The 14,413-nt window shown below is 46.0% G+C and overlaps 1 protein-coding gene across 1 annotated transcript in view; it reads right to left on the reverse strand.

Moving 5' to 3' along the window:
- The window catches only part of LOC135275147 (slit homolog 3 protein-like), a 516,506-nt gene that overhangs the window by 89,648 nt on the left and 412,445 nt on the right, over positions 1-14,413 (reverse strand). The window contains exon 5 of the mRNA XM_064376518.1: positions 9,340-9,411. Coding sequence (XP_064232588.1) covers positions 9,340-9,411 — 72 coding nt within the window. The remainder of the gene's footprint in view (positions 1-9,339; positions 9,412-14,413) is intronic.

Below are 14,413 nucleotides of genomic sequence, written 5' to 3' on the forward strand. Positions count from 1 at the left end.
TAGGATATAATCACACCCCTTCATTCATTCAGGGTTTTAGCTGTTCTCTAGAAATGGGAGCCTCTTTGTTCCGCAAGTCATTTATTCCTTTGCTTATTGTTTATTGAACATATACTATGTACCAGACCTAGGACTAACTCTTGAAAATAGAACAATGAACAAGGAAGACTCACCCTCTCCTTTTACATAACTTACAAGCTACAGGAGGAGAAGGACAGCTGAGTAGACAGTTATGACTCAGGAGGAGTGTTTTAGCAAATAGGCAAAGCCTGCCAGAGGACCTGTTGTACTGTCTATGAAACTGTGTCATCTTGGCCTAGAAGAAATTCTACTTGTCACCAATGTAACTTCCAATCCCCGGCAGAATTTCCGGGATGGGGCATTTACCACCATTCCCTCCTTGCCTTTAGATAACGCTCTATCATGTGTTTATCAGACTAATGGAGTCAAATCTACCTGTTTCTTCTATTTTTCTCATTTCGGGAAATTTAACTAATCAACTGGTATTTAAAGAGCACTTATGCTATTGGCCCTGGGGCAAATGGAGAAGAGAGTCCTGGGGAATGCTTAGCCTGTGATACATGCTCGCTGTGTATCTGTCTCCCCCTGTGGACAAAAATTCACAAGAGCAGGACCGTGTCTTACTCTTCTTTCTTATTTTTAAGATGTTCTTCAGGTCTGAGAAGAGTAAGGGTTCAGTGATAATCTGTGTAAGGATGAATGGAAAAAAGGAAGAGTGGGAGAAAGGAAGGAAAGAAGGGAGAAAAAGGGGGAGAAAAGGAGGGAGGGAGAAAGAATGAAAGGGAAGGAAAGAGGAAGGAAGGGAGGAAGAGAGAAGGGGAAAAGAGAAAGGGAGAAGAAGGAAGAGGGAAGGGAGGGAGGAAGAGAGAGGGAAGAAGAGAGGGAGAAGGGAGGAAAACAGGAAGGAAGGGAGGTAGAGAAAGAAGGAGGAAGAAAGAGAGGGAAGGAGGGAGAAACGAAAGGAGGAAGGTGGCCGGGCATTGTGGCTCACAGCTGTAATCCCAGCACTTTGGGAAGCCAAGGTGGGTGGATCACCTGAGGTCAGGAGTTTGAGACCAGCCTGGCCCACATGGTGTAACTCTGTCTCTACTAAAAATACAAAAAATTAGTCAGGTGTTGTGGTGGGCGCTAATCCCAGCTAGTAAGGAGGCTGAGGCCGGTGAATCGCTTGAACCCCAGGAGGCAGAGGTCGCAGTGAACTGAGATCGTGCCACTGCACTCCAGCCTGGACAACAAGAGCAAAACTCCATGTCAAAAAAAAAAAAGAAAAAGAAAAAAAAGAAATGAAATGAAGAAGGGAGACAGGAAGAGGGGAAGGGAGGAAACAGGAAGGGAAAGAGAAGGGTGGAGGGAGGCAGGCAGGCAGCTATGACCCCTTTCTTTAGATAGCATTTTTGGGCAGCACTCAGGAAACTGGGGCCCAGTGCGACTTCCTCTAGCAGCACTTCTGAACCTGACACTCTCAGCTAGGAATGCAAAGCAGGAAAGGCCGTGAAACTTGCTGCACTTGGGAAGACAATAAATCTGCATGGCCCTGCCTCAAATGAGCAGATTTTCCTAAATCCCCCTTCAAGATGCAGCACTCTATTTGTGACAAGAGCCAGGCACTCTTCTGCGTCAGAGCCCGCAAGCACTGAAGTCCACTCTGCCTCTGCTTGATAAGCCCTGGTAACAGGCACTCAGTTCCCCCACCCAGCTAGCAGTCCCTGCAGTCTGACTCTGCCTTTTTAGCTCCACTTTACCTGCTCGATTTAGGCCCCTGTGATTTCTGAACAACTGCACAAGTCTCCTCACTGCCCACACAGCTTCAGTCTCTGCCTCTCAGCAATCCACCCTCCCCACTGCTGCTGGAGCTGTTTTTAAGTGAAAATCTGATCATGTCTCTCCTCTATTAGAAACCCCTCAGTGAACCCCCATTGCTCTATGGATCCTGGGGTTCAAGGTGCTCCCTCCCTGCACCTCCTCACCTCCCTAACCTCATTGCTCTTTATTGCCTCTCCTGCTAGCTACACTCCAGCCACAGATCTCTGACAAGATCAACTCTTTCACACACCTCTGTCATTTACATGTTAGTGACTTTTCACACGCTGTTCCTTCTGACTGCAGTATCTTTTCCCTTTAAGACCCAATTCATGTCATTTCCTGAGTGAAGCCAGAATCAGACCTGTCTCCCCGGGCTTCCACACACAGTTGTCCTTACCTCCAATAATGTCTTAACCCATGTCCTGTGACTGCTGTTTACTAAGTGACTCCCTCACTAGTAAATTAATTTTGTCATCTAGAAAATGGGAGTATCGGGCCAGGTGCGGTGGCTCACACCTGTAATCCCAGTACTTTGGGAGGCCGAGGCAGGTGGATCACGAGGTCAAGAGATCGAGACCATCCTGGTCAACATGGTGAAACCCCATCTCTACTAAAAATACAAAAAATTAGCTGGGTACAGTGACGCATGCCTGTAATCCCAGCTACTCAGGAGGCTGAGGCAGAAGAATTGCCTGAACCCAGGAGGTGGAGGTTGCGGTGAGCTGAGATCGTGCCATTGCACTCCAGCCTGGGTAACAAAAGTGAAACTCCATCTCAAAAAAAAAAAAAAAAAAAAACAAGAAAATGGGAGTATCATTAGACTGTGAGTTCTTTGGATACAAGGAGCACTTTATTCTTTCCTGTAGTATATTATTCTTACGTAATAATACTATAATCATATATTATTTCTATAGTATGGTATATATAATTTTTATAGAAAACATTTTAACAATGTGTATGATTTCTGGTATGTAATAGGCCATCGGCAAAGACGTGTGAAGTGAATGAACAAAGTCATTCTTTCGATACATTTTTAGTTCACTTTACTCTCTGCCATGAACCATTTGGGTACTGGGGTTGCCACAGTGATTGAAGCAGGCAGGATATCTGTGTATACGTTTGCTATGTGCATCCAGAGACAAGTAATAACAAGATAACATCCAGTAACAAGAAATAAACAAGATAATTTCAGAGAGTGGTAAGTGCTCTGAAGAAATATCACTGGGTGATGGGATAGAGAGGGAAGGCAGTGAGGGACAGGAAGCAACATTTGAGCTGGGACGTGAAGGATCAGAAGGAGCTGGCTGTGTGGAGGTCTGAGGGTGTAGCATCTTATGTTAAGGGAGCAGCAAGTGCAAAGGTCCTGGGGCAGGAAGGAGCTTGGAATATTCAGGGGAAGAAAGGAGCATGGGAAGCATGAGGTAAGTGAGAGCACTCAGCTCATATACAGCCTTGCAGAGCAAGACCAGGAGTGTGGACGCTGCTCCAGGTGCAGGGACAAAACAAATGGCTGCCGAGATGAGCAGACAGAGATGCTGCCGACGAGAACGGGTGCTGGTGTCCCTCCCTACACCTTCCTCACTCTCACATGAGATTACTGCGTGCTCACGGGGGCGGAGACGGTCCTCATTAATCTCAGGAAGCAGGAGGGCAGACGCAGGCGGTGCGGTAACACAGCCTAACTAGAGAACACAAAGGCTGCCTGCCCAGCTTTGTTTAGAAAGCGTCAATTCCAAATTCTGCTAGCTGGCAGAGACAGGGGTTATTGATTTTCCCTTCTGGAATGCATGTCCTACAGAGTCCTCGCAAATAGAAACTGAAAAACAGAGGAAAACATAACTGCTGAGAAAGACAGGGCAAGGGGACATTAAAAAAAAAAACAATCTATACTTGTTTTTGTCTTTTTCTTATTATGCTCAGCGGGACTGTGGCTTGCCATCTCTCTTTTTTTTTCCCCCATTTCCTTTGGTTCTATCTCTATGCCTTTCTATGATTTCTTTTTCTTCTCTCCTTCTGTCTCTTTTTCACTGTGTCTTTGTCCAGTACCCAGCACGGTTTCTGCATACAGTAGGCATTTCATTGTTGTGTGGTGAGTGTCGGTCTCTCTGCAGGTCAGTCTCTCAAGGGTCTCTTTCTCCATCCAGATCACTTTGTCCATCAAACTGCCTGTCGCTTTTTAAATACAGCACCTCCCGCCCTTTTAGGCAGGTAGTGAAGAATGGGACCAGCCCATTAAGCTTTCAGTAATTGCGTAGAGTGGCATCCCCAGATAATTACTTTCTCTTCTCTGGAGAAGCAGGAAGCAATTAGGGGCTTCCTTCTGCTGTCTGGAGGAGCAGGGCGTCCAGTCCCTTCATTGAGAGCATTATGCTAGTGGCTCCTCAGGTCCACAGGGCTCAGAGGCCACCTGTGTCCTTTCTCTTGGCTCTGATAAAGGTTGCACGCTTGCCTACTTGCTCAAGTGAAAGGGACTCTGCTCTGTAGCAGCTTCTGTGATGATTTTACTGTCCTGTTTGCTGGCATGGCAGTGAGGAAAGGAACCTGGGTGGACACAAGTGTCTATGGCAAAGTCTAAAAGATGGTTGGGTGTGATATTGATGGTAGGTTAGTTGCAGAGGCCTAGGGCTAATTTTATCTGCTGACTTTTACCAAATTATACACACTGATGAAAACTGAATTTTATGTGGAAAATGTGGGTATCACAGCTTCTTCTTTTTTTTTTTTTTTTTTTTTGAGACTGAGTTTCCTCGTCTCCCAGGCTGGAGTGCAATGGTGGGACCTCGGCTCACTGAAACCTCTGCCTCCTGGGTTCAAGCAGTTCTCCTGCCTCAGCCTCCCGAGCAGCTGGGATTATAGGCACCCACCACCACGCCTGACTAATTTTTGTATTTTTAGTGGAGACGGGGTTTCACCATGTTGGCCAGGCTGGTCTCAAACTCTTGACCTCAGGTGATCCACCCCCCTCTGCCTCCCAAAGTGATGAGATTACAGGCATGAGCCACCACACCTGGCCAGTCTTTTCCTTCTTGAAGGGAAATGTCAGTGCAAGCAAAGAAAATATATGTCAAAACTACAAAATTATTATTTTTTAAACCAGATCTTGATTTTCTCCTTTTAATAAAGCATATGGTGTTACACGTAGGCCAGACTGGTTGTTATTTTACATAGCACGTAGTTGGAAGCTGAATACAGCAGTAATTTATCTTCTACTCTCTCTTAAGGTAATAGTGGAGTGGTGTGAATTCCCTGAGCTCACACATGGTGGTGCAGCAGGCTCAGGGGCTGGGTAGTGGTTATCAGCCTGATGACAGGATGTGCATCTCTGAGATTTAAAATTTGCGATTTATCATTCACAAGGTAGACAATCTCCATAATTGAAGACTGGTAGTAGGAGGAGTGTTTCCTTAGCAGGTTTTATAGAAATTTAATTTGTGCTAAGTGTCTCCTATTTTCCATGTGCTGATGCATATTTAAACACACAGCTTCATTATCACCTCTGCCCAGATGCTTCCCTTCCATGAAGCATCAGATCCTCAGCTCCGGTCCTATGGTTCTAATTATCCATATGACTTTTTCTCTTGGGCTATAAGATCATTTAGTCTAACTCCCTCTCATTAAAACCAAGGAAGCTGAGAACCAGAGACATGGCGTGGCTTTAGAAAAGTCCTTCAACCAGCAGGAACTAGACAGGATGTCAGATCATGAACTTCCTCGTGATGCTCTGTCCACAATGCCCACAGAAGACTTGATATCACTTCACATCCAATGTGATTACAACCCAACTCAGGATCTTCCAAGCCCAGCTCTTCCTCCTGACCTTTCCATTTCTGTGAAGTGGATGCTTCAAGAAGACAGCGCTCACAGATTTATATTGCTATATCTTACACCCTGCTGTTTTCCCCAGAACTGGCACTTAGAAGGAACTCAAAAAATAGTTTGATGGATGTGTGAATGAATGATGATGAGAATTTGCCATCATTCTCTGTATTGTCTGAACTTGGAACCAATCATTTTTCACTTCTTTTTCCATGGCCTCTAATAACCCACTGAAGCTAAGATCTGTTGATTTTGTCCCCAGGGACTGCCTACTTTGGACTCTTTCTCCTCTTCCTGCTGCTGTCTCCCAAGAGAGAGCCTGAGAGAGAGAGATATGAGCCTGCACTCTCACATGGGACTACAGCCTCATCTCGTGCCTCGACCTTTCCCCTGCCACCTCCTCCTATCCTCGGTTCCTCTTCCAGAATCAATGTTTTCATCATGATCTGTCCCAGGGCAAAAGCTATCCACATTCTCAGTAACTACATCTAAAGCCCATGCCCCTTGCAGTCAAAGCTCTCCAGCAACCGGCTTCCACCTCTCTTTCTAACCCAATCACACACTCTTCTTCTGCCTCAGATCCCTCCACTCCCATGAGATGTCTCTGCTGGAAACACACCTTATACAGTTTTGCCTTTGTACTTTGCATGTACTATTTTCATTATTTACTTTGTGAATCCTAACCACCATTCAGGCCCAGTGACAGTCTTCACTATTATAAGAAAGGAGTATCAAGCATAGGACTAAGTTATTCATATACATTATTTTATTAACCTTCACAAAAACCCTATGAGGCAAGTCCAACTATCATCCTTATTTTATACAGTGGAAACCTAGGCTTAGAAGTGTCAAGTAATGTACTTAAGGTCACAGACTCAGAAACTAGGACTCATGGAATTCATAGATACTTCTATGAGACTGCCAAAACCATGCTTCTAACCGCTAGGCTACATTGCCTAAAGCTGCTTGTTCCTTCTGAGCTCTGACAGCCCCTCGTTACATATAGCTACTCATTAGCCAACTTTCATGTTGACTGGCATTTTACTAAACATTTTCTTGTATTTACATGACTCTTGTCCCCAGTTACACTGTAAGCTACTGGAGAACATGAATTGTACTTCTGGGGTCTTAAGGGTCCTGCCTGACAAGTGCCTGCTGACTGAACTGATTAGAAGTACACAGTACTCAAGACCCCTTAGGTGTTTTTGGTTAATTCATCCTTTAGGCAGTGAGTTCACTCCCCTTCCTTCTTTTCCCAAGCCCACCTGCTGATAGTGGTATAAATAAAGAGAAGGTCCTTGCTGGGTTCAGACTCCTGAGTAACACACATGTGCATGGCTTAGCGGGTGGGCTGACGGTGGGTGCTGGAGTGACTTAGGATTCTGGGTTTACAGAATCTTGAACCTTTTGACTCCTGAGGGGTTTGTGTAGGTAGAGATATTATAAGGGGGAAAAAGAGATCCTGTAAAACAAAATCTGAGAAACCCTAGCAACTATTAAGAACAGTTGGCCGGGCACAGTGCTGTAATCGCAGCACTTTGGGAGGCCAATGCAGGTGGATCACGAGGTTAGGAGTTTGAGACCAGCCTGGCCAACATGGTGAAAACCCATCTGTACTAAAAATAAAAACATTAGCCAGGAATGGGCATGTGTCTGTAATCCCAGCTACTTAGGAAGCTGAGGCAGGAGAATCGCTCGAACCTGGAGGCGGAGGTTGCAGTGAGTTGAGATCGTATCACTGTACTCCAGCCTAGGTGTCAGAGCGAGACTCCGTCTCAAAAAAAAAAAAAAAGAACCACTGTGGGATTTACTCATTTTCTTAACAATCAAAAACATAGTTGGTAATTAACTGTACAGCCTTGCTTATACATCACTACAATATGTTCTTTTTGGTTAACTGATCCATTTAAAATTAGTATCATGAGATCTGACCGATATATCACTTCATATATGCAAAATGTTCTTTTGGGGTTCAATCATCAGAAAGCTGGCTGACCCTGAGTTAGTCACTGCCCCTCTCTGGGCCTCCATTTTCTTGCACCCTGACATTCTGGCAGGCTAATTAACATAGCTGTTTTTGGTTCATGTGAACAGTCTTGAGTTCTTGGAATGCATGGAATGAAATCCTAGAAAAGTACTCTAAAATGTTAAAAGCGCCAGCTCAGGATGATAGAAGATCTCTCCTCATTTATTTAGTCGTTTTGAAGGTTTGGTTTTCTGCATCTTGTTTTCTCAGGAAGATATGTAAAGTCAGGAGGTTATTTCTTGTGAGAAGCCTACACCTGTCCTGCAAAGAAACTCCCATTCTTTGTGGCTGTGGCTGCTCCACCCCGCCCCTTCCTGCTCTTAGGAAAACACCGTCAGAAGCAGCAGCAGGCAGCCTCCTTGTCCTCCAGCCCCTTGCAAAGTCCTCTCTGCTTCTCTGTTCCCTCCACCCACCCCTGAGACGCCTCTGCCCTCTTGTGTGCTCTGCATGTTAAACACCAAAAGCTTTCCGCTAAGGCCACAGGGGAGGCAGATAACCTGCATCTGGAAGCCATCACCAGCTGCCTTCAGTGTGCCAGTAAACTAACACCCCCGCATTCATTATAGGGAAAAGTGACAATGTCTTTTTTTAAGCCTCCCTTAAGACGTCTCAAATTGAATCTAGGGCTGCAGAGAAGGCTGCTGGGCAAAAGTGCTTGCTCAGCCAAACCAGACCTTCCTCTCTACCCCTCTCCGAAAGCATGTTCTGACCCCATGGGCACAATGATTTAGGTAGAAAATTCAAGGCATAGTCCTTGCAGGATCCCAGGAGTCACAAACAAGGGGTCAGTAGAAGCCAGGTAGGAAATGGTCAAAGTTTAAAAATGTCGTGACGGAAGAGTCCTGCCTCTTGACCGTGGTGACAGCTGCACGAATCTGCATGTGATGAAATCCCACAGAACTACTCATGCCCGCCCTCGCACAGGTGCACACAAGTGAGCGCACGTGGAATGTGAAATCTGAAGAATAAGGTCTGTGGAGCGTACCAATGTCAGTTTCCTAGTGTTGATACTGTACTGTGGTTACATCAGATGCTACCATTGGGGGAAACTGGTACCCGGACTTGTTTACTATTTTTTGAAACTTCCTGCAAATCGAAAATCATTTCAAAATAAAAAGTATTAAAAAAAATCCTAGGGCAGTGGAAGTGGATCTGGCTATGTCTCCCCAACTTCCTGGGATATACGTCCCAATGCTCTCTCTCAGGAGCGGATGATGATCCTATTAATAATAGTGAGAGCTTCAGCACCACCGTCATCAAGGTTCCAAGTGATTGACCGCATACTATGTATGGGGCACTAAGCTGTTTCTTTCTTTTAAATACTTTCTCGGTTGCACAAAACAGGCCCACAAGGTTACCGTCTCCATTTTACAGAAGATGATAATGATATTGGGCAAAGCTACTTTGCACCAAGGTTCTGTAGGGCCAGGCTGTAACTCAGCAGGCTCTGAGGCGCCAATGCTCATACCTGGGAATGATTAACCAGTGAAGCACAGGCTTCTATGACACTATTGTGGCATCGGACCTGTGCTCCCTAGAAACCACTTGAGCACAGCCCTCCATCTCATCTCTGAAGGCGCCTGGACTGCCCTCCTGTCCCATCCCTCACCCCCATTCTGATCAGAGAGCCCAAGTCGCCACATCTGTACTGAAGCAACGAAAACAGCACTTACAGGTTCTTCACGTCGGTGATGCCGCGGAACGCCTTCCTTGGGATCCCCTGGATCTGGTTTTCACTCAAATCTCTAAACAAGAAGAGAAGAGGCACACTGCGTTAAAGACTCAGGCCGGCTCGATCTGCATCTCATTAAATGATAACAACCTCCCTCCCCAGGCTGCTGCCTCTGCGGTCAGAGTGTTTGGGGGCTGTTTGGTCTCAGGCCCCAGGCTGCTACAAGCATTCACATTGTTCTTCAAGTGATGGCCTTTGCTGAAATGGTTACCAGGCGGAGCAGCTCGCCTCCAGGGCGGGCTCTGTGGGTGGTCTCGCACCTCCAGGCCACGAGCCAAGATGCTGGGTTATTTGTTGCTCATACTGCACCCAATTCTCTGTTTTCCCACCTCCTGGAGACAACTCCCTGCCCCCCCTCCCAACCCCCATACGGCATTCCTCCCCCACTGCGGGGTCAACGCAGCTCAATCTCCCATCTCTCAGGGCTGTCCTCTGCTGCTCAGGACAGTCTGCCTTTGTAATCTGGGATTGGAACAGAGCCTGCCCATTCTGATTTTCTGAGGGGGGATGACCACTTCAGCTTATTCTAGAGTCCCAGGGATTCCTGGGGGCCCCTGGATCTTCTCTCAGTGACAGGCATGATAAATTCAAATTGCATTTCCACAAATCCATCCAAAGTGGCGGTCCCACAGGCACCTCCCCTAGTCTTAAGCAGTGCCAGCATGTTGCTTTGAGGAGGGGAAGGGATAGTGTCAGGTCTCACAGTTGGCTCAAACCTAAGTCTTGTCCTAGGCTGTAAGCATTCCCAAAGCCTTATTTCCTTTCTAGGAAAGACACGGGCTTATTTTGTTTGTTTTGTGTTCCACTGTTATTGTTTGCTAGACCAAACATGTGCACTTGTTTTCATTCAGAGCTCAGGCCTGCGTGGATCTCAGCGAATAATCGATCTGTAAAGACCCATCAGGCCTCCAAGAGCGTGTGAACTGGCCGGGCAAAACACTCATGCCGTGCCTCCTTCCTGGCTGGTCTCGCACAGCCATGGGCTGCAGAAGCCTCTCTGAGGACTATGGCATGGTGGGGGCTGCAGAGCCGGGGGCTAGGGACACAGTGAGCTCTTTACACTTTCTTCAGATATAAAAGGTATGACACACACACATACAACCTGTACATACACTTTATTTTTTTAAAAAACACCGAAAAATCCTCAAATATGAAGGTACAAAAAAAATAACGTAGATCTAACTACTGCTACCAATTAGGAGTGATATATATATATATATTCCACCAGCATGACCTTAGAATATATAGACTATTATAACCTATTATTTTTGTTTGCTACATTGAGAACATCTGTCCCTGTCAATAATAGTATATAGATGTCAACTTTTTTTTTTTTTGAGACAGTTTCGCTCTTGTTACCCAGACTGGAGTGCAATGGCGCGATCTCGGCTCACCGCAACCTCCGCCTCCTGGGTTCAGGCAATTCTCCTGCCTCAGCCTCCTGAGTAGCTGGGATTACAGGCACGCGCCACCATGCCCAGCTAATTTTTTGCATTTTTAGTAGAGACGGGGTTTCACCATGTTGACCAGGATGGTCTCAATCTCTTGACCTTGTGATCCACCCGCCTCGGCCTCCCAAAGTGCTGGGATTACAGGCGTGAGCCACTGCGCCCGGCCGATGTCAACATTTTAAATGGTTGTATATCATCCAATTGTACGAGTGGCTATATGATCCTAAATTGTTGGGTAGGCATTTATGTATTTACTTGCTATTTAATGAAACACTAGGGTGAATTTCTCTGCATGAACATTTTGGGGACCTTGTCCAACTATATCCTTGGTACTGGGTCCTATAAGGAGAACTTGCTGGTCACAGGTTAGACAGGTCCTAGCTAAGTTGACCTATGGACAGATTGTACCTGCGGACACTCTCACACTGATTTTCCAAGGGCACCTAATCAAAACTTTAGATCATTCCAGATATATTTGGCAAGAGAGATCAGATGACTACCCTCCACTAAAATTTGGACAGTCTAAATGAACATTTTGCAAAGGGGCAGGAGGGAAAAGAGGAAGCAGAAGAGAAGTGTCCACTTTTTTCTGATCTCCCATCCCCTGCTGAGACAAGCCATGTGCTCTGAGCAGCTAGCTAAGACGACACTTGAGGATCATCTGGGGCCACCATTAGACCCCAAAACAAGGCTCAGACTTGGGGTAGAGTACAGATGTGAGTACTAGTGGCTTCTGGGGCTGAATAACAGGGTGCTCCCTATCTCAAATTCAGTTTCCTCTGTCTGTAACCGATGTAAGTAAATTCAGATGCACAATGAGCCCGGTCTCAGGCCCCCCAGCCAGGCTTGATTCAATGAGCAGGGCTCCAGCCTGGAGTCAGGGCGCTGAACAAAGCCCACGATGACAGCAGAGGTCAGGCGGTGTCACCAAGGCCACTCAGCTGCTCTCCATCAGCCTCCGGAGCAGGGGCCCGGGTCCTGTCATCCTACTAATGCAATTTCCACCAGGCATCTGGGCAGCACCCGAGGCTCTGGCAGTCACAGTGATTCCAGTCTTTTCTGCCAAATGAAGCTGGTCCGTAGGCTACCGAGCCTTTGCCCACTACCCTCCCAGGCTTGGCTGCTCTCTCTGGCCGCTGTGGAAGATGAGCTCCAGTCACACTTTTGGAAAATGGCTGATGATCAAGATCAGAGGCAGGGGGAGCAAAGAGGAGAGAGGTTTAGAGCTGTCAGCTTGAACCATAGCTAGAAGCTGGATGAGGGGGCATGTATTCCAGTAATGCACTAACCTTTCCTGAGTAGATGACATCCCAAAATACACTGGGAGGAGTAGGAATTGCACAAAGGTTCTGGTTTGCAATACGGTGGGCTGAGGAGAGGAGAGCGATATTTAAGCAGAAAAATCTGGTCATGTTGTTGAGAGACCTCCCACACAGGCACAATCCTGCACTTGGGTGGGGCAGCACTTTGGTTTCTGTTCAGTATTTTCTTGCTGTAAATATAACCAGCCTTGCTCCTACTTTAAGGAGCCTGTTAAAACACAGCTTTCTTCCCATCTCCCTGTCACTGCTTTTCTCCTGTCCCAATTGAGCAAAACAGTAGATTGTAGGGAATTTATCTGTTCCCCATGACAATCTGCTTGTAAATTTTATTAATTTTATTTTCCATGGAGCCTCTCTTCTCCGGCTAACAATACTGCTGCCATCCATCTGCAGGACTGTATATTGATTTCATAAATACCTCCAGTGGGCTGACAAACTGACAGCTTTAATGGTGTTACTGATGGGGCGTGGAGGAGGGTTCAGGGCTGGGCGCTTCATTTTCGGTAACGGTCCCTTCACAATTATCGCAGGGCCTTTGTGAGAGACCCTAATAGTGTGTTTATCTCAGTGTGATGCCAGAGCGCGGAGCTATTGTTAAGTACTATCCTTGAGAGAGACAAGAGCCACCATTTTCCACTGACACTTAAATAAAAATAACAAAATCTATCCACAATGCCCAAGAGCCTACTTCTGGCCAATTGCTTGTTGGGGTTTTAGTGCCTCCCCCTTCACGAGGAAAGCCGCTCAGGACTGAGGAACTGCTCAGAAGTGACCCCAGAAGGGGATTTTTTTTTTAAAAAGAAACATTTGAAGAAAGGTATGAGATTGGAGTAGGGTAGAGGAGTGGGCGGTGTGCTGAATTTTTCTGGGTAAGTAAAGGAAGATGGCTGATGGGAAAGGCTTTCTTGGTTGGGAAGTGGGGCTAGGTATTGGGATGCCTTTTTAAATAATTAGGGCTTTGAGAGAAACGGAGAACTGCATTAGCTAAAGTGCATTTTCCAGCTTCCGGAAAATGATTAACCGACTGATTATTCCATCCAAAAACACAAGACCGAAGAGGACTTATTGAGGAGACAGTAAGTCAAATAGGAGTTGGCAAGAACCAACATATCCCCCTTCCAGCCACCCTCCCCCCTTTTTAATTTACTAAAATGCTTTGGACACAGATTAACTTTCTTCACAAATTTATTATTGCTTCATCTACCTTGAAATGGGAACTGCAGACACTTTGATAAATGGATTGAAAGGCTGTCTAGTTCCAGTGGAGCTTTTGAAATGCTTCCTGGGGCTCTCCCTGCAATGTCAGGCCTGCTTTATTCTCCGAGGAGCAGAGAATGACAGTTCCCACCTTCACCCCTACCCCTGCAAGACTAGGGGCAGGAACACGTTCTCCTCTTTGCTCTGCTGGGGACAATGCACTTGTCTTGGTCACATTCATGCTACCAGGAAATCCTGTCTGTGTTAAAATGGCAGTTTGTGGAGTGAATTTGATCCAAGTTGTCACTCCCAAATTAATTCTGAAGCTACAAAGTGGGGCTTGGAAGCTCCTCAAAACTTGGGAGATTTCTTGTTTCTGAAGTGGGTGGGGCTACTTATGATCTGTATGATCATTCAAGACTAAAATGCTCTCTGCCTCCGTTTTCCCATCTTTACAGTGGGGCTGTTAGTTTTACCTCATCAGTTAATTGTGAGAATGAAATGAGACATGTAGAGCCCCGTGTGTAATCATCTGCACGTTAGTTGTGTGAATATGGTCAATCTCATGTCTCTTACATCTCCAATTGTCAAATGCGACTGCTTTGCTAAGTCATATGGATACTGTGCCCAGAAATATCACAGTGTCCCACCTGGAAGTCTATACAGGTACCATTATGATTTATTAAACTAAGGTTGTAGTACTCTGCAGAGCACTTGGCACAGTATCTAGAACACTCTAAGCACTCAATAAATAGCTGCATTTCCTTTTTGTAGTTTCCTCCCATTTAGCTCTGGATTGACATTGCTGAAAATGTCCTTTTTCAGCACCCCCAGGACATATGCCTTCAATTCTACAAAGAATAAAATATATAAATGTTGCTATACTCTTTCCATAAAATCTGAGGGAGTGATTAAAGTTTCTCTCATCTATCACCTAGACAGGGGTAGCCATGTTTGATTGCAGATTCTTTTGGATAAAACGGGAGAGCTGGATTCAGAAATAGAAGGTCTGTCTTATGTTGGGTTCCCTCAGAAGCAGACAGCG

This window comes from Aotus nancymaae, unplaced genomic scaffold, assembly GCF_030222135.1.
Source record: "Aotus nancymaae isolate 86718 unplaced genomic scaffold, 86718_ANA_hifiasm-v0.15.2.pri h1tg000015l_1, whole genome shotgun sequence".
Classification (NCBI taxonomy): domain Eukaryota; kingdom Metazoa; phylum Chordata; class Mammalia; order Primates; family Aotidae; genus Aotus; species Aotus nancymaae.